The sequence below is a fragment of the Stigmatopora argus genome, chromosome 1 (assembly GCF_051989625.1).
Source record: "Stigmatopora argus isolate UIUO_Sarg chromosome 1, RoL_Sarg_1.0, whole genome shotgun sequence".
NCBI lineage: Eukaryota > Metazoa > Chordata > Actinopteri > Syngnathiformes > Syngnathidae > Stigmatopora > Stigmatopora argus.
This window is the reverse complement of record NC_135387.1, coordinates 25,669,043-25,696,034: the sequence shown is the minus strand read 5'-3', so window position 1 is coordinate 25,696,034 and position 26,992 is coordinate 25,669,043. Positions and strand designations below refer to the sequence as shown.

Below are 26,992 nucleotides of genomic sequence, written 5' to 3'. Positions count from 1 at the left end.
TCTCTGATCAAATCGATTTCCACTTAAAATGGGAATTATACTGAGAATGTTTTTCTCCCATTTCAATATGGGAACAAAAAGAGGAACAAAAAAATAGGGGTGAAAATATTCAAGTCATGACAAAAATCCTATCTTGACAGGATGTTCCGCTGAATGCCAATCAAATATTTTTGTCTCCCCTCTAGAGTCATACATTTTCCCAACCGCTTAGGGGTCGCGGGGGGTGCTGGAGCCGATCCCACCTGGGGGACACCCTGAATTGGTGGCTAGCCAATCGCATTGCACAAGGAGACGGACAATCAATCATAGCTAGGGGCAATTAAGACTGTTCAACCAGCTAGCCTAGCATGCATGTTTTTGGGATGTGGGAGGAAACCAGAGTACCCAGAGAAAACCCACACAAGGCGGGGAGAACATGCAAACCCCACCACTAATCATTCTTTCAAAAAGCTGAAGAAAAGGAAGTATTGCTGCGATAGATAATACAAGCCTAAGCAAGGAAGAGGCTATTTATATTGTATTATAACTTGTCTGCAACACAACAGTACTCGGATTTCACTTGGACTTTGCCATTTGTTGGTGGAATATCTGATGCGAGTGAGGAGGGAATGTCCGCTCTGTGCCGACTTTAGGACCTCCGCCAATTTATAAACAATAGAGGTGAACATTTTTTATGTCTAGGTCAGAGCAGGTGAGCACAATGAAGAAAGTCCCTGCTCTTTCATCCTTTACTGATATTTTCCAGCTCCGTCTAACTGGATAACTGAATACAGTGGTACCTCGACATACGATCGTAATCCGTTCCGAGACTGAGATTGTATGTCGAGCTTTTCGTAACTCGAGCGAACGTTTTCCATTGAAATGAATTGAAAACAAATTAATTCATTCCAACCCTCTGAAAAAACACCCAAAAACAGGATATTGGATTGGAAAAAAATGTTTTATTTCTTCTAATTCGCCATATATGTGTTTAATAGATGTAAAATTAGACGCATTTCGCGGAGGGGAGAGACAACGACACACACGGAGGCGGAGTTGGGGGCTGTTCGGGGGGACTTTATCCACGGCAACAACGCACTCGTAAACGAACAAACAAATTTAAATTAACTTGGATAAATATATATACAGACACACTCAAACATACGTTTAATGTAACTTTACACAAAACTGAATTCTAGTTTTGTCTTAATCTTTTGTTACCGTCGTTTTCCGGGTTAGCGGTTTGCCACGCCTCCACCCTCACGTTCGCTATAAATGGACTGTTTGCTGTTGAATTGCCTTCAAAATATTCCGAAAATGATGCACACAAATGTCCTCACAATAGAATAACGCACGACCACTTGCCAACGAGAAATTGTCTTTAAAGAACGATCGCGGGAGCTTCTTTCCTTAGAAAGAATAACAGGAAATGCAATAGCTGAGCTTCCCACGTATTGATTGTGGGTAATGAAGTTTTATTCTGAGAAAGGGTGCCATTGCCTATGGGTGTTGTGTGCACGTGTATACTTCATTACCCAGAAAGCCCTCTTTTTGCCCGCGCGTTGTGCGTTTCCTGGTCGTATGAGAAACTCGTCTGAATCGAAAATTTCGTCGTAACACGAGCATGTTGTATCACGAGGTACCACTGTAACGCTGAAAAAGTTAAATGATTTTTTACAATTCAATTTAAGGAGCTATGGCTATTTTTCGGCCCCTGCGACCCTTGTGAGGATAAGCGGTGCAGAAAATGAATGAATTCATGGAGGGTGGATCTTTCTTCTAAATTGTAAATGGTTATTTGTGCATCACGAATGCTAAGTGATAGGAGGAGAGAGACTGCTTGGCCCAAAAAAAGAATGGCCGTGCCTATCCCCAAAACGAATCTGCACCCCCTCCCTTCGCCTGCGTCTCTGTCTGAAAGGTCAGCGGGGCAAGTTCCCAGAAAGAAATACCCCATTTCCATAACAAATCCCCCAAACTCTCAAGACAAACAATTGCACGGAGTTTCTAAAATGTGTGTGTGGTCTCTTATTGCTTCTTGTTTTGATGCATTTTGCTTTTAACGGGCCAAACTTCAACCATTTCTGTTCATTGCACTCATATTTCCTAAAAATTGTTTATGTCCGTGGTTGCTCCTTTTTATGACCTAAAACAAATTGAACTGATATTGCAGGATTAGCTAGTTTGGATTTAGTTGCCCTGCCCGGTGTGAATCGCAGAAGCGGCATCCATCTTGACAAAGAGGCTATTGTTTTCCTCAGAATTGACCTTTGGGTCCTTCAACATCATCGGCTGCCTGATGCGTGACACAGTACGTCCTTCTCATATTTCAAGAAGAGCTTGGTGCCTTTTTTTTTCTTAATGTGGGAATTTGCCCTGGGGGACAGCTCACCATGTCATAAATACACAAACTGCGACAAGAGGTGATTGGCCACCATTGTCTGTTAATTTGCCAATAATCAAGATCATAGCTTATCAAGTTTCTGGATAGCTTGTTGATGAGGTTATCATTTGATCCAGGTGTGAGAGAGGGGCCGAGATCTGGAAAACCGACTGGATTGGGGCCCTCGAGGGCCAGACTTGGGCACCTCTGCCCCAGATGAAGTTAAATTCGATGGGGAGCAACCGTGTGCGGTCGTTTGGTCGCCGGTCTTTTGGTCGCCGTCTTTTGGTCGCCCGACTTTTGGTCGCCCGACTTTTGGTCGCGGTCTTTTGGTCGCCTGGACCCAAACAACATGCGACCAAAAGACCGGTGACCAAAAGACCGGCGACAAAACAAGGTAAAACAACACGGTCTACGCATCAATAAAAGCCAACAATGGCCATGAGCAGTTTCACTGAGCCGACGTGTGAGTGTATAAGAGTTTGTATGTACATGCGTTGTCCCTTTAAGAAGCTACGTCAGTCAGGGTCTTAACAAGTTCTCCAACAAAACACAATAAAAGTACGGGAAATTTGGAGCTTTTCTTTAGCCTAATAATTAATAGGGGATTAAGTATGACTAAATAATAATTCACAGTTTGTATTTAGGGAATTTGTGCAACAATTTTAAATGGTAATTATCAATAACCTTCCGGGTGACCAAAAGACCGGCGACCAAACGACCGAGTACAGGGAGCAACAGCAATTGGAATTTCTTCATTTGTGTCAAAGCCAGTTATTAATTGTGGCACAATGTCATCAAAACCACAATTAAAGAAAAAAATCCTGTATAAGAGTATGTCTTGACTTTTTTATTGGACATATAAAGTATTGAGAGGACAAGGCAAGAGACGCAAGTGAACCCTCTGATTTATGACCTGCTTGATCCTCCTTTCACCACGATAACCTCAACTTCATATTTCCAGGAGTTCCAGATCAGATGTGCGCAAACATCTTGATGAACTTTGGGCCACTCCTTTTTGCAAATATTCTGCATTTCAGTCATGTCTCTAGAGTGTCTGGCGTGAATAGCCCTCTGAAGGTCATCCACCAAATCTCAATTTTCCTTTTCCCAGGGAGAAACTATCTTGTCAAGATGACTGGAAAGCGCAGTGAAGTCAAGAAATTTGAACTCATCCTATAAATGGCAACAACTATGTTGACAAATCTGCAGGATTGAATGTAAAACAAAACTAATGGAAAGATTTTCAATGGAAAAAATGAAAACAAAGTGATATTTGATACTTGATCCCAACTTGGAAGTATGGTATGTATCGTGGTATGGGGATGCTTTGCTACCTCAGGGCTTGGACAGTTTGATCTTATCCATGAAAATACGCGGCCAACATTGTTGAAGCAGAAGAAAATCACGGCATACGTGTCAACATAGGCTTTTATTTTATTGTTGTGGATTTGATATAAATCCGACTACTTTTCTCCATGAATTGATGCAGAAATTTTAGAAATTCTAAATCAGGGGTCGGGAACCTTTTTGACAGAGAGAGCAATAAACAATTAATATTTTCTAATGTTATTTCTTGAGAGCCATTCTCGGGATTGAAAAGTAAAAATATATGAAAGTGGGATTTTTAATTTTTTTGTTATTTCATCACTTTTAACGTACAAAAAGTCTCTGAATTCTTTTGACAACATTGTTATGCTGTGGCTAATAAATCAGTATCAATGATGTCATGCATGCAGAAGAGTAATAAAAAACTAAATTATGATTAAAGTAGGGGTACAGGTCGTGTCAACAACGCAGTGACGCTCTTATTAGCGTGTTCGGGACTCAGCGCTCTCACCAATGATTTCCATATTTTACCTCACAGGTTAGTGGAGAGCCATATACCCCCATGGAAAGAGCCACATATGGCTCCCGAGCCATAGGTTCCCTACCCTTGTTCTAAATCAGGGGTAGGGAACCTATGGCTCAGGAGCCACATGTGGCTCTTTGGATGGTTGCATATGGCTCTGAGCTAAAATATGGAAACCGGTGGCGAGAGAACCGAGTCCCGAATGCACCAATAGGAACGTCACATCGGCACTGTGACATTGACTTTTTTTTCATTAGAGTCTTCTGCATCCATTCTCTCATTGATACTCAGTGATATTCATTGATTAACAACAGCGTAATAATGTTGTCAAAAGAATTCAAAGACTTTTTGTACTTTAAAAGTGGTAAAATGAGTAAAAATAGGCAAATTTTCATGTATTTTGACTTTTAAATTGTGAGTATGGCTCTCAGGGAATAACATTTGAAAATAGTAATTGTTTATGGCTCTCTCTTTCAAAAAGGTTCCCGACCCCTGTTCTAAATGATTAAAATACTGATCTTCCCTTTGCGTTTTAACCTAAAATTTCATGCGTATTCGATCCTGAAGCAACGTGTTGAAGGGTTACAATGAAAATATCGATCCCACTGTTGTCCTGTCCGGCTCTTTACGAGGGTGAGCGAATGTGTCACAACAGGGCAGAAGCGATGAGGCCCGAGGCCATTTACATTCCATCAGACGAGCAGGGTGATGAGATTAGACCGTGGCTGAGTCCAACCCCAAATTTTCCTCCATTACAGAATGCAGCGGCATCTGATAACAGAACAATGGACTGATGTTCAGGGACACACGTTCTTCCAAGCACGTAGCCGACCCAAAGCTATTAGAATAGATTCAAATAGCGTCAAAGAGGCAACGTGGATTTGCGAATCTATGCCGTGGTAGAGCTCAGCTGCATACGCCAGCTCTTCCACACAGATGAAAATGATTAGAGAGCACGTCTGGGCTCGGGGCCAATAAAAAAGGACTGACAGGCTGCGTATCAGCAAAGTTTGTTTTTATTTTTCAACCTTGCTCTCAGTGAGAGGGAAGCGCTAAATATTACTTGTCTCGCACCGCCAACTATTTTTGGCTGTGCGCTAATGTTTACCAATTTTTAACTTGAATTTAGCGATGGTAAGAGTTCTGGATTACGAGAGTAAAATAACAATGACAGATTATTGTAGGATTTACATACTTTAAATAGAAGTACAGGTCCCTCTGTGGGTAATCATCCCAGGCATGGCAAACTATTGTTTAGGCAATTGACAAGCTATCACACAGACGGGTTGATTTGGTAGCCTCGAGGCCATCCTTGAAAACAACAACAAAAATGTTTGACACTTGCTTCCTGCCCTTGTCTGAGTTTGTGCTGGAATTATCGGTATTTATGTGACGCTGACACCCACAAATACGCAATTTACTCGAAGAAACAAAGCGGCAATAGTCAGAAAAGCCTGTGGTGGCCAAACTGATACACGCAAATGTGATTACTTTTCATTATCCGACTGAATTGTTTTTTCCCCAAGTACCGTAATATGCAGATTAATAATGAAATAATGACTTCTCAGCATCGTAATAACATGGGAATCGCATTTCAGACACCCTCGTCTTTCCAACGTTCAAAGTTAACGATAGATTCTGTAAAAGGGATCATAATGTGTGACAATAGCTGCAGCTCGCTTTTGCCGGAAGTTGCCATTTGTCCACTTTTCTAGGTTTCAGGAACACAAACATCCTAATCTCCCATTGAACTGCTGCCCATTATTTATTATGACTGTAATTGCAGCCGAATATGGAGCAACACTCCAGAACAAAGAGCACAACGGTGCTTAACGTAGACGGCCATTCCCAGCACGCTCTTTCCTGTTGTAAAAAAACAAAAAAACACCTGAAAATGTTGTTGTTTTTAAGATCAATGAACAAAAGTCAAACCCAATTGACCAGGAATGCAAAGCATAGGGTTCAAGGATGAGTGAAATCGTGACAAATATAAATAAGAAATGCCACATCATCAAGGACAGAAAACCCTGTCACATTGCGTTGTCACGGCAACTGCCTCAAAGACAAAACGCAGCAGATGGCTCCGACTAAAACGTGCCGATGACCGTCCATGCTTCGGACCCAGGGGAGATATTTTGGCTTCACGCTCATCTTTTTTTTTTAAACCAGGCACACGTTGCTCCTCGTTGACATCATGAACGATAACCGTGCAAAAACACAAGTTCAATTGAGTTCAAGATTTGCAATCTTGTTGCTCAACTCATGAAACTATGAAATGTCTTGTCAGGACTATGTTTGACTACCTCAAAATTGTAAACAAGAAACCTTCGCATGAAAATAACCATTAAGCATTTCCCCCAAAACAGTCAAGGACTTTTATCTCGGAGTTTGTTTGCCTTCAAAATCTGGTCGGCGCTATTTGGCAGGAATAGTAATATTTATAGAGCCCCCAGAGACTAGAAAAGGGACAACCCGTCCTCACTTCAGCCTCCCAAAATTATTACCCTTAATCCATCAGAATGTATCAGTGTCATGCTCAGAGGGAGCCAATCAGGAATGGCCTTGAGTAATCCCTCCATCGATCCAAGGGGCAGACACACACTTTTTCCTGTTAGTATTTGGTAACAGTATACACGTACACACACACATTGGAAGTGGACCAAGCCATAATTGTGAACATTCCAATCATGAGCCAACGTCTGCTGTGGTGCATTCCTCAAACTTTAGAGGACCACCAAAACAGATGGGCTTCACCGTTAATCGCCCCTACTCCACTTATGCCACTTCATATACGGTATTAGACCAAGGGTGTCAGACTCGGGTTGGTTCGCAGGCCATGTTAACGTCATCTCGATTTCATGTGGGCCGGACCATTTTAGATATAATATTTAGATTTTTTTTAAATAAATGGATTAAATTAACTGGATTAAAGGCCCTGAATATTCATTTTTTTACAGATCTAAAACAATGATTATTCTAGCTTTTTTTTAAATATATTTTTAGATTTTACAAAATGATTTTTGAACTACAAACAAAGAAAATATGGATTAAAAAAATAGCAATTATTGATATAAAAGGGGGAAAATCAGGAAATTTAATATACATCTATACTCTTCATTTTAATTTGATCCCAAAACAGAAAGTCAGCACTCATGATTTACTTTCCCGGGCCACACAAAATGATGCGTCGGGCCATATTTGACCCCCGGGCCGCCACTTTGACACCTGTGCATTAGATTAAACGAGCCCCAGTGGTGGAACCGAACACTAAAGTGAGTGGGATATCCATGTTGGTGTGGATTCTGGAAAGTTTATATGGTAATAGAAGTGCCAGATGTGTACTTAAAGTTTTATTTATTATTTCTAAATTATGATCTTTTAAAACCTTGGATGCCATTTTACTGGGTTTGCACAACAATCTGCATTAAATCTACAGAGAATGTCATTTTTTCAGCCTAGATTAGTTGGTCTTTTGAGCACTTTTTTAGACGTACGGTTTCTCTTAATAATAAATAATACTAATAATATTTTAAAAATAAATCAATAAATAATCCAGTTATTGCGGAAAACAAGCAAGCTAGCGTTAGCTCAGGCTTTCAAGGTAACAGAATAATATGCTTTGAAAATGCCAAATTAGACCATTTTAACAAAAAAACCTCCCAGTATATATTTTTTTAAAATCCAGATTAGATCAAATTCTGTTAACACTAGACATTTTATTTTTAAATGAGCACAAAACACTATTTTGACATTTTTTTTATACAACATCAGTTCTTTTACATAGATAGTTTGTTGCATTGTTGGCTGCAGAAAGTGTTCTTTTTTTCAATCAAAATGCCAATTAAGTTGAATTTCTTTGGCCTTTTACAGTAACGGTCTTTTTTTATGACAATTACAGACACCTCTTTTCAAGTGGCGAGAAAAAAAAATCTACACAAACATTCAAAACAATTACCCAACAGAAATCTACCTTATTAAAGTATTTGTACTTTGTTATTTCCGATCATGCAAAAAAACACCCGGTGTGGCCAGTGTAGGAATTTGGAGGGGGTGGGGGGTGGGGGACTTTCTGGGGGCACTACCAAGAGGCCCCCCCTGCTGTGGCAGCTGTCCAAGTGATCTGAGGGCATTCCTGCTCATTAGAAGCCTTTGTTGGTTATTCTGGTCGTATGGATGATGATGTGATGAATGAAATATGACAGGTGAAGAAGATGCATGAGTATTCCTCTAGGGGTGAAATGGTCATCAACACAAAGTTTTCACAACATCTGACTGCGTAAAAAAAGAAGGTCTAAAAGTACAATTGACATGCATCCTTTCCATAGCATTCTTGCATGAGGTCAGCGATGAAGAATGTGGTCTGTCCCTTTCCGCTGTTTGCCAGATAACCTGCCCATTACAAGAACAGCATGCTAGCACATTGAGTGGTATTTTTTTTTCTCCTTCACTGTTTGGCCCTGAGCTTAAGAATTGCTCTTTTTAGTGAAGAGTCGTCATTGTTTGAGGAATGTGGGAGGGATGTTTGGATGGATCCCGCCGTCTGCGTACAGCTACTCCTTTTAACCCTTCAAAGCTTCATATCAATGCTTAACCAAGCCATTCCGAGCACAACACGTCGTAAAAATGACTTCATTGAACATACGTTCCTTCCTTTTACAGAGCTTGATAACCATTCATTCAATTTCCGTTCCGCTTATCCTCACAAAAGGCAGTTTTTTTTCATTTTTTCTGCTGATAGTGCTTGGCAAGCAACCAATCAACAATGTTTGTTTTGATTGGATTACAGAATCACGTGTTAACCACTGAGTTAAATGTCTGCTCCTCGCAAAAAAGTTTATAAGGATGTTTCAGACCCACCTGCAATATGAAAAAAATGTGGTATGTTTCATTTGTTTTCCAGTATATTACATTCATGCTAACAAGTGGGTTCTTTGAAAACTCAACAACTGATCCACAAGGGGCCTGGTGCTTTAAAAAATGAATAAAGGATGCGTTCGTTCTGCTTGAATAAGTTGAGGCTTTATTTCATGATCTCAAGTCTCATGTTTACGCTTACGAGAGTATTCTCGCAAGGCCAGAGACGGAAAAAAAAAGAGACCAAGCCCCAATTTCACTTAACACAAGATGATCCTTTGTTCAATCACAAGGCTGAGTGGGAGGAAGGTGCATCATGCCAGTTATCTTTCTATATAAATGCTTATTTACCGTTATCATTAAGATGCAATCACTACTATAGAATGCCACTCCTTAATCACTGTTGAATGCAGCTACTGTTGACAATGTACTACATAGAACATGTGTCAAGGTGGCGGCCCGGGGGCCAAATCTGGCCCGCCGCATCATTTTGTGTGGCCTGGGAAAGTAAATGATGAGTGCCGACTTTCTGTTTTAGGATCAAATTAAAGTGGAGAATAAATGTATATTAAATTTTCCCCCTTTTAAATCAATAATTGTAAAAAAAAAAATCCATTTTTTCTGTTTTTAGTTCAAAAATCATTTTGCAAAATATATATAAAAAAGCTAAAATAAATATTGTTTTAGATTTATATAAACCTGAATATTCAGGGCTTTTAATCCAGTTTTTTTAATCCATTTATAAAAAAAAAATCTAAATATTTTATCTATCTATTATAGCCCACGTGAAATCAAGTTGACGTTAAAGCGGCCCGCGAACCAACCCGAGTCTGACACCCCTGACATAAAAGACCACCCTGTTGCTTCATCTTAAGATTGTACATTGTAAGGCACCATTTTTGCCTTTGATTAAATCACTACACGAGTAACTACACACACAAAAAACAAATGACCAATAGTTTTGCACTTAATACCACAGCTTCACGCTCCTAATCATGTTAAACACTGTGAAAAAAGGCTTTAAAATGCATATTTTCAACCACAATTCAACCCCATTAGAATTAAAAAGAACAGTTGCGAGCATTCAATATTTTTAACACGGCGCACCTTTAAGAGGCGTGACTTGATGAAACATTGTGCAGCATTCTGTGTGAGCTGTGGCTCACAGCAGCTTCAGTGCACCTTAGCAAGTAAAACCCAAATGTAGTTGAACACGCCATTGGAGGGTCAAAGTTTGCGCTTTGCGAACTGACCTCGAACATCTCCACTTCTGCAAATGCCTTTGCAAAGGAGGAAGTGGGAGCACTGCCTTCCCGAGTGATGCGGCCGGAGTGTGGGAAGCAGTATTTGTCGTACCACTAGATTTTACCCACAATTCCTCTGTGCAAGCTGAAGCGGCAGACGGACAGGAAGCGCGGCTTGAGCTCGATAATAGCGAGGACGGCTATTTCTGTTGAACAGCCAGTGCGGCCGAGACAAGAGATGTCTGTTGTGTTTCCTGTTGCTTGTTCAGTAACAATGCAAATGAATTATTAAATGATTTTAAAGCTACACTGCGTCGTATTTGTAATTCTTAAATTTCCTCGCAAGTTAAGATGGCAAGATTATGACAGCTGCCATTAAACTGGACCCCGAAGCAGGCAGGAGGTAGTGATTATTTACTTAAAGGAAAGACTTTAGTCCTCAAGATGGCCGACCTTTTGACCTATTGATATTAGCTGCCCACATTCAAAGCACAAGCTTGAAAGGCAGCCGAGTCCACATCAGCTTTGTTCTGATAAAAACCTCATGTGGAGTTTTGGCGCTTTCTGCCATCTTCCTTCCTTCCTTCCTTCTTTTATTCTTTGCCGCAACGCCAAATAAGTCCATTGTGCACTCCATTTTATTCATCTATCATTCGGGCAGAGCTTGAAAAGGACTTAAAAAACATAATGTTACACTTACTGACTCACCTAATGGCACATACTGTTATAATTCTCTTTCTATTTTTCTTTCTGTAACACACAAGTGAATCGAAACTTCATCCTTAGAGATGCAGGACATATTTCACTAGGAACAACCTCGATGCGCACAAAATTTGGATTGCTTTTTTGGGATATTTTGATTGTTGACAAATGTCAAAGCAGGTTAAATCTAACCAAAATCATGGAAGCAAAAACACATGACATCACTCCTGTTGATTTCCCATTCTTTGTCCTCGGATCGCTTATCGTTCACACAGTTACATAAGAACAGCAACAGAAAGACTGATCCTCGGTGCCTTTTTCACCCCGTCACCCCTGGCCACAGCTGCGCTGTGTCTCATAGCGCTCCACGCTAGCATACACACAATAAAACGTGAGAGCTTCTTGCGCTTGGTTCTCGGTTAAGAATGGCAACAAATGCCCCAAAATTGGAATTTACAGCCAGAATGGACATTGGCTTTGAACATTGCTAGCTAGTAGCATGGCGTTCGTCTCCTGTCAGGTGCTACATTTTCATACCTGTCAACCTTGGCAATTGCTCACCTTATTAATGATTGCAATTCCCCTTAATAAGCGACAAAAAAATAACCATACAAATGCAACATGCATTATATTATATTTACTCACATAGAGCGCACTTACATCTAAAATTTTCTCCAGAGTAGACGGGGTGCCCAATCAGTATGCGCTAAATTCAAGATAGCTTGAATGCAAGGGTACATTGCTTGCTAACGCGCTATATTTATATATGAAAAAGGGTGAAAGGGGAATACACATGTGCATATACAGTGGTACCTCGAGATACGATCTTAATCCGTTCCGGGACTGAGATCGTATGTCGAGCTTTTCGTAACTCGAGCGAATGTTTCCCATTGAAATGAATTAAAAACAAATTAATTCGTTCCAACCCTCTGAAAAAACACCAAAAACAGGATATTGGATTGGACATATTGGGGGGACTTTCCACGACAATGCACTCGTAACGCAACAAACAAATTTAAATTAAATTGGATTAATATATACAGACACACTCAAACATACGTTTAATGTACCTTTACACAAAACTGAATTCTAGTGTTGTTTTAATTTTTTTTACCTTCGTTCTGGGCGGGTTAGCTGTTTGCCACGCCTCCACCCTCACGTTCGCTATCGATGGGCTGTTTGCTGTTGTATTCCCTTCAAAATATTCCGAAAATGATGCACACAAATGTCCTCACAATAGGAAAACGCACGACCACTTGCCAACGAGAAGTAGTCTTGAACTAGCGATCGCGGGAGCTAACAGGCTAAGGAAGGAATAACAGCATACCCATGTATTGATTGTGGGTAATGAAGTTTTATTCTGAGAAAGTGTGCCATTGCCTATTGGTGTTGTGTGCACGAGTATAGTTCATTACTCAGAAAGCCCTCTTTTTGCCCGCGCATGCGAGTTGTGCGTTTCCTTCTCGATGCGTAGGAGAAACTCGTCGGAATAAATCGTTCAGTGCTCGTAGATATCTGTTATACACAAAAGAGATGCGGCAAAAAAAGACAGTGCGCTACAATGATAAACAGCCTCTCATGTCATGGCCACCTGGCTTAGTCGCATCTCGAAATTTTGATCGTATCTAGGGCGAATTATACGATCTAAATTTTCATCGTACCTCGAGCATGTCGTAGGTAGAGCTGATCGTAGGTCGAGGTACCACTGTAATGCTTAAAGCATGACAATATTAGCAGTCGACGATGACGTTTTCGACTGGTACCAATGACGGAGACGATCCGGATAAGAGTCGAAATGGCTAAAACGAGATCGGTTTGACAAAAAAAGTACTTAAAAAAAACGTACAAAAGTTGTTATACGGCGTAAACAATTTGAACTGATCAAAGAGCATAAAATACTGGCAAAACGTATAATTTCACAGTTACGCATGTGGGTATGTTGGACAAATGAAACATTTTAAAGTGACATAAGTGATTTTATCAATAGGAGTCCACACAATGCAACGCAAGGGAAAGAAAAGTGGGCAAGTTTGTAGTCTATGAGTGCCTGTGTGTTTATTATTGATTAGCCAGACATTGGAAAGGAATGTTATAGTGACCTGCTTTCAGTAGGTTCGCAATGATTTGTCACATAGAACAGAATTTGCAAAAAAATGTGCATGATGAGCATCTGCAGTTTGTGCGTGCTCACATTAATACTCCCTATCCTGTCAGGGTTTTTTTTCTGGCATTTTTAGTTCTCCTCACGTACATCCTGCAGCTATTTGACTTGCCGACCTGACACTGAAGGAGGTGTCGAACGGGTGGGTGAGGTCAAAGGTTAAGAAGGTCAAAGGGGGGGAAAAGCGTTTCCCACACTGTTGTGGAAAGCATAGTTTTAAAATAACAATGTTTCCTTTTTCTTACATCAGTGTAAAGGACTTATATTAGTAGTCCAATATTTTTTCGCCATTCATCATTTGCCATTTTCTTTAACGCAAAAATTTAAAATGATTATACCGCATGATAAAAGTTGCAGGCCCTGGGAATCTGAACTATGGGACGTCTGGAATTTATGGGATAGAGCGGAAATGGACAAAGTGGAGGAGAGGAAGGCTGTTGAAGACACAGGAAGACACTTGAAGGGTGTGTCAAACAACCAGGTTACATGTTGACTTGGAAAAAAGGTGGAGGCTTACACACAAAAGCAAATCATTGCTTATCAGCAAGGTAAATGCTTAACCGTGTATTTAACTTTGCATGAGGTCAGACAGAGCAAATAACATAACTTTGTTTGATTTAAAGTAACTAAAACTATTTTGGCCCAACTGGATAGTCTTTTTCATTTGAAAAATTGGGATTTGCTTGACTTATGAAGAATTCGAATAGTATTGATGACTTGACAAGTCTTGCTAGCTTAATTTATATTAGAAAATCTGCATTTTCAGCGAGTCTGCCAATTGTTTTTGTCTTACAGAGGGTTAAAAACAACAAGTCACAACAGTGAGTCACCCGTCCCCATTCTCCATCAACACGACGCACCATCAGATAGCATCTGGAACACTCCATCTCAGCCTTTAGCAGACACTTTTTGGGTTGAGCGCACGTGGCGAGCCGTGCGGGGACGTGGCGTGACCATGACGACGTCTGGGCGAAGTCACCCTCAGGGTGGGAACCCGCGAAATATGGCGGGAGTGTCAGTCAAAACAGATCAGCCTTCAGGGCCGAAACACAGCGGGGAAAAAAAAGTTCCTTCCGTCGTGTGGATTCACGCTCAAGGTCATGTGCGTACGTGGCTTTGTGATGAGTGGGCGGCTGGCCACGCACGCTCAAACACACACTGGCACGCTTGTCAAATTGCATTAAAAACAGCTTCGACGTGGACTTCCATTTTGCACGGCCTGCATGGACGTTGCTTTCTGCTGGGGGACGGCATACATTATGGCTACCTTTGATCCGTGTGAATTAGTTGAGAATGCCAACTCTTCATGTTATCATGTGATGGGGCTTGAAGTTCCAAAAATTTAAAATGTAAAGTACAAAGTAGATTTGTCTGGTATTTGCACGTTTAATGTTACTCACTTCAAAACAAAATATGTCCTTTGCAGCTATTTTATTGACATCTTTGTATCCGAAGTTTGGAACGCAAATGATGTGAAAATGTTTGGGACACATATTGGGAGACATTGGGACACCCAATTCATCCCAATATCATCTTTTAAAATCATGAAGAATGTCACATATGATTGCAGTTTTTACCTCCTTTCAAAACACTTCTTATTTTCATTTATGATGAAATATAATATACAATATACGACACTGCAGTTTATTCTGTCAGTTGCAAATAAGAATCTGTCCTGAATAAGCTCCTTAATTTTCCCAAAGGAATTTTGACATAAAAACAGGATTACTGAATGGTCAAACTTAACGAATGGTTGGTACAAATGCATGAATTTACTATATTTGACCCCCAAAAAATGAAGCAACAATATGGAGCAATTGATAAAGCCCAAAGGCAACATCTCTTAGACTGAAGATCGATTCAGAGTCTGTAGTTCATTCATTCATATTCTGAACCGGGGGTGCTGGAGCCTATCCCAGCTAACTACAGGCACCAAGTGGTGGAAACGCTGAATCGTTGGCCAGCCAATCACAAGGCACAATGAAACGAACAACCAATAGGGACAATAGAGTGGTCAACCAGGCTGCAATGCATGTTTTTAGTATGTGGGAGGAAACCAGAGTACCCAGAGAAAACCCACGCAAGCCCAGGGAGAACATGACAACTCCACACAGTAAGCACCGACCTGGAATCGAACCCACAACCCCAAAACCCTGACGCTAACCACTCGTCTGCCGAGCCCGTATAGTTCTTTTCCCATGAACAAAAGCGGAATCAATGCTTTGACCACCTCTGCCACCCCCATCATACCACACCCCCACTCTCTCTGTCTATGTTTGTGGGGCGTGTCCTGCACAGGGGGAGGAGACAACACAAGCAGGAAGTGATACTGCAGAATTCACAACATTAAACAACGACGACAGCGCCACCTATTGGCGCTGGGACACAACGGCAGGCCGCATGCTGGTAAAATTCCATTCCCACAGCAGGAATGTTCAACACTACCAATGAAATGATTTGATCAAATCCCAGAAGAATTCCAGTCCTGTACGGTCAACGGCAGGGAGGACAGTTTCTGCTGTTAAAATAACGGTTGTTTCTTGTGCCTGACTTGCCGCTGCCTTGCTCACAAAGACCACGACGGACCCCTCCTTTCATCAGTGACAGTCCACGAGCACTATGAGCATTTCAGTACATGTTTAGGCTTAAAGGTTTGCAGAAAACTACCAAGTGGGGGGTTCAAAATCATATTTAATTGAGAGATAAGACGCCAGTTTCTTCGCCAGGGCCTTCTCTGTATAAATATTGAAGTAGCTACTACGAATATAAAATGTGGGAGGTGATGTCATACCTCAGGTTATGTAACAGCTGCCTCATTGTCATTGTTTATGGGAGGTCTAATGCCCTGGGAGTATTCCACATAATGCAATTTACATTTTTTGAATACTGAGTAAGAATGTACTACATATTGCATAATATAATCAACATTGTGCATATTAACCTCCAACATAAGGTTTATTATTGCTTATATTGATACCTTTTAATCCGCAATCATGATTCCAGATTGAATACAAACTGAGATGATATACCATATTTAATCATTTACATTTTTTGAATAGTGAGTAAGAATGTACTACATATTGCATAATATAATCCACATTGTGCATATTAACATCTAACACAAGGTTTATTGCTTATATTGATACGTTTTAATCCGCAATCATGATTCCAGATTAAATGCAAACTGAGATTATATATTTTTTTAAAATACAACAGCAGAATGACACTATATTTACTACTTATTATAATAATCTTCTATGCCCCTCCTCAGTTTAGAGCACAGGTGTCAAAGTGGCGGGCCGGGGGCCAAATATGACCCGCCGCATCATTTTGTGCGGCCCGAGGAAGTAAATCATGAGTGCCGACTTTCTGTTGTAGGATCAAATTCAAATGAAGATTATAGATGTAGTATATTGTATATCTTGATTTTCCGTTTTTAAATCAATAATTGCAATTTTTAATCCATTTTTTTCTTTTTGTGTTTTTAGTTCAAAAAGCATTTTGGAAAATCTAAAAATAAAGATATAAAATATTTTCTGTTTTTCCACTTTATTGAACATAGTTTAAAAATATTTAGTAGTTTCCTTTTGAAATGAGAAACAAATAATTAAAAGACGTTTTCCCTGACTAAGAAAAAAGCTCAAATAAACATTGTTTTGGATCTATTAAAAAAACGGAATATTTAGGGCTTTTGATCTATTTCTTTTAATCCGATTTAAAAAAATAAATACATCTAAATATTATATCTAAAATGGTCCGGCCCACATGAAATCGAGTTGACGTTGATGCGGCCCGAGAACCAACCCGAGTTTGACAGCCTTGACAAGGGTATCAAACTATTTTTTTTGTCGCGGGCCACGTCGTAGTTTCGCTTTCATCCGCAGGGCCAAAATTATTCAATTAATGAATTGACAGCTTTTCCATTTTTTGGACATTAAAATTAGTACAAATCTTCTCTTTGAGCCTATTAATAGCACATATTATATTGTAGTGGATTTTAAAAAAATAATTTAAAACTATTTTAATCACAAAAGAGGGCAAATATTAAATCTATCATAGGTTTTACCTTTTGCATTTTTAGTTAACAAGGAAGAGTGAATATTGTGTTTTTAAAAATATGTTTACAGTGAAAAATAAAGGGGAAAGAGAAAACATTTTAAATATAATATTTCGATATTTAAAAAAAATGGATTAAAAGAACTGGATCAAAAGACCTAAATATTCAGTTTGTTGTAGATTTAAAACTGAAAAAAAAATGCTTTTTGAACTAAAAACAACACAAAAAGAAAGAAAATACAAATTTGGATTTTAAAAAAATTGCAGTTATTGATTTAAAAAAGGGAACAACAGGAAATATTCCTTATACATCTACTGTCTTCATTTGAATTTACTCATAAAACAGAAAGTCGGCACTCATGATTTACTTTCGTGGGCCGCACAAAAATGATGCGGCGGGCCAGATTTGGCCCACGGGCCGCCACTTTGACACCAGTGGTTTTAGAGTATGAGTTTTAAACATTAATAAAATGATAGAATCTTGTCAATGAGTATTCAAAAACAAAAGATCAAGACTCATACAAAACTATTAATATTTGAAAATAAAAATTATTTATCTAATAGTTTGTCTCTGCAGTTTTCAGTCAAATGTTTTGATCAATCCAAGAACATCGGCTACTTACTTCCTTCTAGGTGCTCAATCCATTTTAATCGGCAGTGTTCATGTTGGAGAAATTTCCTACAAAGCACATATTAACAATTTTTACAACAAAACAATTGAGAAGGGTGCGTTGCACGAGAAAGTCAGCCTTTCGGAAACTGAGTAATGGAATTGAAACTATGTTTTGCTCTTCTTTTGGTTTATTTTTACAAAGAAAAGGACTACATGTGGCCCAAATGAAGTCCAATCTATCTAATTCAATCAAGAACCCCCTGAGAGGATAGTGGGCCTTTAAATAATAGTCAGCTTGGATAGGCACCAGCAGCCCGTGACCCTCGTGAAGATCAAACGGTACAGAAGCGGAATAATAATGATATCCAGTCCTATTTTTCTACACACATAATTCAAAATATGAGTATAATAAGCCACAGTTTTTTGTCCAAAACACATGAAAAGTCATCAGTGAGTTGGAAAAACGAAAGGAGGACGCCATTGTGTGGGTAAGGGTTTTCAAAAATAAACTTCTGGCACGGTCCAAATTGCCCCAAAATTTACAAAAAATAACAAAAAAAAAGAAAAAATTAAAAAATTAACAAAAATTTAAAAATAAATATTTTTTTTTTTTACAAAAAATATTTTTTTCACCTGTTACAAGATCAACAATTACATAAAATTCTCCACAGCATAAAATTGGACATATGTAAAATGTTGTAGTGACATACCATCGGATGTCAAAAGGATGTTTGACTTAAAAATAAAGATAGCACGTAGCTTCAAGTCTTCTCTCACTGGAATCTTATCTATAATACCACATCCAGCCAGGATATTAATGTCAATAATTTCTACATTTCTTGTTGAATGACTAAACTGTCCCTGGCCATCAAAGCTTTCTATTTTAAGCTATTATGGCTCAATGTTGTTTTCTCAGAGTATCGTGTAGTTTCAAGGCAAACAGCCATCGCCTGGCAGGATCTACCTTCCATTCCAGTGGGTGGCAGTAATGCAGTTTTCAGTATAATTTCCAACAGCCAACCTACAGAAGAAAAATCTTGCTCATAGAGGGAGGCGACACCACCATCTTGCGGCCAATTTCTGTATAGCGCTCTTGTTAAAATTCAACATGGCCGCTCCCGTGCACAAAAACAACAACACAGTGGAGTTCAGCACCAGAGCGAGAAAGTGCAGGTAATTTCAGTGCAAAAGAAAAGATTTTATACCCGTATTCACACAAAATTATTTACTTTTAGTCCATGCATGCGAGAGGAATACAAACTAATGTTGTTATTAACCATCAAGCCAAGCAAACGCAGATTATATTGATTACCTTATCTGCCGCACTAAATTGTATTACTACTGTGTTATAGACAAACAATTTTTGTCTTTTCGTAACGTGTTTCTTGGTTTTACTGAATTCAATGTCTAGCTTTACGTGCTGAATTGTTATTATTTTGCTCAATATAACAAATCCAGCAGAACTTTGCTGATTTCTGCCTCACTTTTCTATCATTAATAGGCACAATTATACATTTTTCATTATATTTAGCATCCTCGTTAACTGTGACTCTTCGATTGCCATTAATGAAAAAAATCAACAAAATATAAATGCCAACGTATTGTAATTGAATGATTTGCAATATTCAGGACAACTCAATGAGCAGTAGTACAAATTCTAGTAAAAATACAGTTAAAAAAAGCAGAGTAAGTAATATACTTTTGCAAATTCATGCAGTTGTGCTAATATAAACATATCGAGAATGCAGTAGAGTGTAACGGACTGACACTACGGTGACATACTGACACTTCTTGGTGCCCTTAACAGGTGTGACATCACTGCTGAGATCCATGAAAAGATACACCACCAAAGTTCTCTAAAGGATTCTTAAAAGGTATTATAATGCGGAAGTGAGGCGAGATCAATGGAAGAATTGCAGAAGACAAGTCAGGTGTCAAAACTCAAAAAGTCAAAGATAATGTAAAAATACGTAGAGTAGACACTCAGAGCAGAAGTCTAAAGCACAGTACATAAGTACCAGCATGGCAGAACACTCACCGAGCAGGAGTGCTTCTGCAGGGCAGGAGGTCAATCACGCAGAAAGCACGGCGGCGTCTCTGAGGTCCAAATGTGTTCAGCTCCTCATGTCAGCCATCCGCCCCGAACCACAAGAACTGGAAACTGCCACAGCGCTGGCTGCGGAGGTTGAGCGGCACATTCATTGCATCCACACCTCAAACCAGGTGAAATACAAGGCCTGTGTAAGAAGCAAGGTGTCCAACTTGAAGAATCCTAAAAACCGCCACCTCCGCCAGGGCCTGCTGAGCGGCTCCTTGAGTCCGGAGGCCTTTGCCCGCATGTCAGCGGAGGAAATGGCCTGCCCCGAGCTACGGCGAGAAAGGGAGGAGTACTCGTCTCGCGGTGTCAGCGAGAGGCAACTTCCTCGCGGGGTAGAAGGGACGGCCACGCGGCAGCTCCGCTGCGAGCGGTGCGGCGGCTCAGACTGCAGCGTGACACAGGTGGACCGAGGGACACTCTTCCTGCCGGCGTGGGTGCGGCAGGGAGGCCCTGATGACCAGGCCATGACTTTTGTGACTTGTAGCAGTTGTGGCCAGCAGTGGTACCACAGCGGATGGATCTGCTTATGATTTTTATTCGAGCCACTCCTACATAGTGTTCATCACCAGAAGAATTAAAGATGCTATTAAGTGGTAACTACAGTAATCCCTCAAATTTTGTGGTTAATGTAGACCAGACATGGTTGCGATAATCGAAAAATCGGGAAGTAGCATCACCCCTATTATAACTACCTTTTTTTTCTTTAGAGCTGAGTCCTAGTAGCAAGCGGAAGACGGGGGAGTGGCTTCCGCTTACGAGTTTCAACGTGGATTTAATTTTTTTTAAAACATTATATAATTAATAGCAGAAAAAATTGCGAAGAAGTGAAGTCGCAATAATTGAGGGAAGACTATCTAAAAAAATGGGAATAACTACACTCATGTCATTTTACATGTAGAAAACAAATTTTGGTGCTCATATCTTACTGTTGTTCCATTCAAAACAATGCGCCCACTTTTCCAGCAATTCTGGTTGTGACATCACAACCAGAATTGATGGTCATTTCTACCTTTCCAGTGCTGTTTATTTCGTGACCGGACGTTTGGTCGCCGGACTTTTGGACGCCAGACGTTTGGTCGCCCGGACCCAAACGTCCGGCGACCAAACGTCCGGCGACCAAAAGTCTGGTGACCAAAAGTCCGGCGACCAAACAAGGTAAAACAACACGGTCTATGCATCAATAAAAGCCAACAATGGCCATGAGCAGTTTCACTGAGCCGACATGTGAGTGTAGAAGAGTTTGTATGTACATGCGTTGTCCCTTTAAGAAGCTACGTCAGTCAGGGTCTTAACAAGTTCTCCAACAAAAAACAATAAAAGTCCGGGAAATTTGGAGCTTTTCTTTAGCCTAATAATTAATAGGGCATTGAGTATGACTAAATAATAATTCACAGTTTGTATTTAGGGAATTTGAGCAACGATTTTAAATGGTAATTATCAATAACCTTCCAGGCGACCAAACGTCCGGCGATCAAACGTCCGAGTACCGTTTATTTTTACCCATTACAATCCTCTGTATAACAAGTGAAAGTGGGTGGATTTCAAGTTAGCCCTTGCATCCTTTGATTTTTCGGAAAGTTGCTGTTGGACAAAAAAAATTTGGACACATTAGCTGTTACTATTAATCTTGCTCATAAAAAAAAAAGATTATTTAGGAAGCACTAGCAACCTCAAATGATCAACCTCTCCTGATTAAAACCCACAAATCGCAACTGGATCCTTACCCTGTGCATTGAAACTGTGGTTGCGGCTCAAACAAATAAATCTAACACCATCTGCCTCTCATGTGATTGGGCGTATGATCATCATTTGAAACTGCCAGCATGTGAATCCTCAATGAACAACACTTGAAGCCATTCACACACGTGTACACACCGCCGCTTATCTATTGGAAGTCGCTAATAACAATTGGGCTTTGTCTGTCTAAATGGAGGATAGTATCTTTTGAATACTATTTTGTGTCATGTGATATTCTATCATCCTCAAAACATGACCAAAAATGTCACTAGACACTGCTTCAAATGAATGTTTTCCTGATATAATGATGGTTATTAAATCAAACTATAACATTTGGAGGAAAAATATTGTCCCTATTACACAAAAAATCAGGATCTCATGCAAGACTTGACCGAAAAATGTTAAGATGTTTTCATGTTTTCACCCACAGATTCACATGATGTATTTTGTCGATTATGAAAATAAACTGGCATCCATTTTGAAATTCTTAATTATAAATGGTGCATCCCTTCTAACCGATACGTCCCGCTTGGTGTTTTTTTTAGAACAGCCTGGGCATGAAATTCGCTAAATATATAAATATATATTGCCTAAATATTACAATGCATTGATATACAAGTTAAATGTTTTAATTGCGTGGTGTTGAATACGTTTATACTATATTTAAGTTTTTTTTTTTAAACTCTACACTCAGTAAGTGTCTTTTTTTAGCAAACGTGCTTCTTCAAAACAGTTCTCCTAACAACCGACTGTCAAACACTGCAATCTTAAAGATACTGCATTCAGATTGTGAGGTCATGACACCCAGCTTTTGTCCTGTCGCTATTTTTACTCCTTTGAGATAAAGTATCCCCCCGCCCCTTCGGTCACGTTAAACCACCTGTGTCAAAGTGGCGGCCCGGGGGCCAAATCTGGCCCGCCGCATCATTTTGTGTGGCCCGGTAAAGAAAATCATGAGTGCCGACTTTCTGTTTTAGGATCAAATTAAAATGAAGAGTATAGATGTATATTAAATTTACTGATTTTCCCCCTTTTAAATCAATAATTGTAATTTTTTAATCCATTTTTTTCTTTTGGTGTTTTTAGGTCAAAAAGCATTTTGTAAAATCTAAAAATAAATATATAAGAAATATTTTCCGTCTTCCACTTTAATATTGAATATAATTAAAAGAAATTATGTTTCCATTTGAAATGAAAAACAAATGATTCTTAGATGTTTTCCCTTACTAAGAAAAAAAAGTTCAAATAAACAGTTTTATATCTATAAAAAAACTGAATATTTAGGGATTTTGATCCAGTTCTTAGAATCCAATTTAAAAAAAAATCTAAATATTATATCTAAAATGGTCACATGAAATCGAGTTGATGTTATTGCGGCCCGCGAACCAACCCGAGTTTGACACCCTTGCGTTAAACCATCAATTCCAAACGGTCATCCATGTATGAAATCTAAACTATTTCAATGACTAAAATTCTGACTCAAAATAAATTCATCCATAGTCTTTTATAAAGCTCTGTGCATGGTCCACATTTGAATAGTGCTATAAAAATGGATTACATCACTGTAATCAACTTTTAAAAGTGAAGATAAATCCATCACATACTGTAAAAAACAAATAAATGAACTACGCACAACTATTTCTGAACATATCCATGCCGGAAAAGTAACCATGTTCCACAGTAAATGTGTTTGTGAGACACATACAAAGGCTCTTTTTTTGGCCAACGGGTAAAACAATGAAGTGTGGCCGCTTGCACATGACGAGTGAAGGCGTGACCCAAACTGGCGGCTTTCTTGAGCGACCTCAATGTTGGGATAGTCAGTTTGCCTTCTACATGCGCACAGGCCAATTGAATGGATGTATTTTTACTGGTAGGAGACGAAAAAAGTCGGGTATAAAAGGTAGGTTTCCAATACATTCCAACTTTTTTTGTTTTGGGGTCAAATCACAATGTATCCATTAGATGGCTTAAGTATAAAACTTGACCCAATTGGTACAGTTTAATACTATATCTCTTAGGTCAAGGGTGTTGGACTCGGGTTAGTTCGCGGGTCGCTTTAACGTTTACTCGATTTCATGTGGGCCAGACCATTTTAGATATAATATTTAGATTTTTTTATTTTATAAATGGATTAAATGAACTGGATTAAAGGGCCTCAATATTCAGTTTTTATGGATCTAAAACAATGTTTATTTTAGCTTTTTAAAAATATATTTTTAGATTTTACAAAATGATTTTTGAACTAAAAACACAGAAAAAATGGATTAAAAAATATGATTATTGATTTAAAAGGGGGAAAATCAGGAAATTTTATATAAATCTATACTCTTCATTTTAATTTGATCCTAAAACAGAAAGTCGGCATTCATAATTTACTTTCCCGGGTCACACAAAATGATGCGCTGGGCCAGATTTGGCCCCTGGGCCGCCACTTTGACATATATGTCGTAGGTTCTGCTTGCTATCACTATAGGTGTCTTATAATTTTAATCATTGTAAATGTCAGGATTTTTTTTAAGTTGTAAAAAGCCAACAAAAGGTGGCAACAGGGTATAAAGACAAGCAAATGTCTTTTAAATGTTAAAGGCAGCTTATTAAACAATGTTCATTTAGATTGATGATATTACAATGTTTTTCACCTCCGCTTCATTTACAAATTGCAGCAAAACTATTAGCTGAGAATAACATTTGGTGACAGAAACCCACACATTTACTAACAGTTTTTTGTTGCGTTCAATGAAAATCGAGAAAATTAAAAAAGAAAACAAAAGCCTTGAAAATACAACGTGTCATAATTATGTTGGTTCAAACAATAGGCTGTAACAATCCAATGGATTTTGTTGAAAATGTGAGTTTGTGTTAAAATGCTTTGTCTAATCTGAATAAAATAAAAATTAAAAAAAAAACTAGGGTTGTTAAGGCTATTAAACATTTTTCTCTGTCAGTTCACAAAAAACATAGTATCATATAGTTGGATTTTGTTATAATCAAACTCCTTTACAACATGAGTTATGGTGTGTATTTTTTGGTTTTCTTTTCAGAAAAAGTATGATGAAATTAATACAACAGTAATTTTTTAGGAGAGAACATATTTTGTATGCAGAAAAATCATTTTCTTTCCTTTTTTTCAGGGGAAAGGGATTAATATTCACATCTACTTAGTGTCGGTACCTGAATTTGTGATTTGTGTTCAAGTAATTTCATTTCACTTCAGATCTTTATTGGGCCTAAAGTTTATCATTCATCAGACCAGCATTTTCTGATGCATGAGTTTCAGAGATAGAGCTGTTGCGCCATCTTGTGTTATCTTATAGCACAATATATTGTGATTATTTAGCTGAGTTATTGAGCAAATGCTCATTGTTACCGTGTGTTAAGTAGAAAAAGGCTAATAAGTTAAGAAGAAGAGGCTTACAGTATTTTTAAAAAAATGTTTATGTCCAGTTATTAATATGTATATATGACCTTTTCTGCAAATGAAAGGTGAGAATTACTACTGTAAATCAGTGGTGGTCCGTGCATTTTATCGTAGCGCCTTCAACAAATCAATCCAACCCTCAAAAACTATTTTATGGCTATAAAACCTCTACTGCAGCGACATATAAAAAATAATCAATAAATCAATGCACAAAAATGGGGTAAAATCCACTTCCTAGCAGCATTTAGTGATTAAATACAAACACTGGAGCTTTTCAGATATCAGAACTTGGCCCACAATTGAAATATTATTTAGGAATATAGCCATATTTTACTCACCAAAAATCATTTTCAACTGTACACAGTATCCATTCTCCTTTCTTTCTTCCTTCTTTTCTATCGCCATCGAAGCTAATGCTGAAAGTCGAGCCTGTCCTGTCGTATTTCTGGCATAGTCCGTCTTGAAAATGGCTTTATATCAACACAACAATATATTTGCTTGTGCAGCGCGCTCCAGATACAGTTTGGTAGCTAATCATAGTTGGTGAAAGCGATGCCGTCTCCCTACGCCTATGACAAGGCAATGACGTATGCCTACGCCTGCGACAATACATTGTGGTGTTGCCAACTCGAACTCGTATTGGTTAAAGCAACAGTCTTATCGACGCTTGTTTAATGCAGCAGAGCCCCCAGAACTGATTGTGAAGGCTTTGAGGCAGATTTCTGACCCTGGCAACAAATAATGGCTGAAATGTGATTGGTTAAATGCTTCAATATGAAAAAACACATCTGGAAGCAGTGCAACCAGGGGGAAAGGAAGCTAACAGACAATTTGGAATTATTTAATAAGTGTTGATGGACAAAATTTAATTTTTGATTCAGATATTTCTTAGGCCAGCAGAGAAGGCCTTGAAGGCCCCTGCGGCCCACCACTGCTGTAAATATTGTACAGAACAATGGAAATGTCCAAATCGGCGAGAAGGGATATTGTCATTGAAATATTTTCAACTAAAAATATTTCCTCATTTTTTTCACAGTGGAAGTCAACATTATCTCATGCTGCTTTCATGAAGACTATCGAAGTCATGACCTCCAAGTCACCTCTGTTCAAGGTCATCCTCTTGGGTGACGGCGGCGTAGGCAAGTCCTCCCTCATGAACCGCTTTGTAAGCAACAAGTTCGATTCCCACCTTTTCCACACCATCGGCGTGGAGTTCCTCAACAAGGAGCTGGAGGTGGACGGCCAAAGCGTCACCCTGCAGATCTGGGACACGGCGGGCCAGGAGCGCTTCCGGAGCCTTCGCACTCCTTTCTACCGCGGCTCCGACTGCTGCCTGCTCACCTTCAGCGTGGACGACACGCTCAGCTTCCGCAACCTGGCCAACTGGAAGAAGGAGTTCACCTACTACGCCGACCTCCAGGAGCCTGCCGCCTTCCCCTTCGTGGTGCTGGGCAACAAACTGGATGTGGACAAGCGCCAGGTGTCCGGAGAGGATGCTCGGCGGTGGTGCCGTGACAACGGCGGACTCGCCTACTTTGAGACCAGCGCCAAGGACGCTGTCAATGTGGCGTCCGCCTTCGAGGAGGCGGTCCGCTTGATCCTCACGCAGGACGACGCCGACGACCATCTTATTCACGCCAATACGGTGGACCTAAGTGGCAAGAGCGGCTCGGCTTCCGGATGCTGCTCGAGTGCTCTGGCCTCCTGATAAGATTACCACCCGACGTTCCTGTTTGAACGTGAGGGTGGAGGCGTGGCAAACCGTTAACCTGGAAAACAAAGGTAACAAAAGATTAAGACAAAACTAGAATTCCGTTTTGTGTAGTTACATTAAACGTATGTTTGAGTGTGTCTGTATATATTTATCCAAGTTAATTTAAATTTGTTTGTTC

The 26,992-nt window shown here is 39.5% G+C and overlaps 2 protein-coding genes and 1 long non-coding RNA gene across 3 annotated transcripts; 2 read left to right on the top strand and 1 right to left on the bottom strand.

Annotated features, from left to right (window-relative positions):
• Positions 1 to 3,422: 3,422 nt before the first annotated feature.
• LOC144084545 (uncharacterized) lies at positions 3,423 to 18,796 on the bottom strand. The gene is made up of 3 exons (XR_013303908.1): positions 18,555 to 18,796; positions 17,855 to 17,910; positions 3,423 to 3,538 (listed from the first exon to the last, which is right to left on the bottom strand). It is a non-coding gene; the product is annotated as an uncharacterized LOC144084545 (long non-coding RNA).
• A 109-nt stretch (positions 18,797 to 18,905) lies between these two features.
• tceanc (transcription elongation factor A N-terminal and central domain containing) lies at positions 18,906 to 20,716 on the top strand. The gene is made up of 2 exons (XM_077596982.1): positions 18,906 to 19,017; positions 19,652 to 20,716. The coding sequence occupies exon 2, from the start codon at positions 19,867 to 19,869 to the stop codon at positions 20,470 to 20,472; it is 606 nt and encodes a 201-aa protein (XP_077453108.1). The 5' UTR covers positions 18,906 to 19,017; positions 19,652 to 19,866; the 3' UTR covers positions 20,473 to 20,716.
• Positions 20,717 to 23,108: 2,392 nt separating this feature from the next.
• LOC144072260 (ras-related protein Rab-9A-like) lies at positions 23,109 to 26,952 on the top strand. Its single transcript, XM_077597559.1, has 2 exons — positions 23,109 to 23,582; positions 26,137 to 26,952. Exon 2 carries the CDS (start codon positions 26,167 to 26,169, stop codon positions 26,806 to 26,808), a length of 642 nt encoding a protein of 213 aa, XP_077453685.1. The 5' UTR covers positions 23,109 to 23,582; positions 26,137 to 26,166; the 3' UTR covers positions 26,809 to 26,952.
• The last annotated feature ends 40 nt before the right edge of the window (positions 26,953 to 26,992 follow it).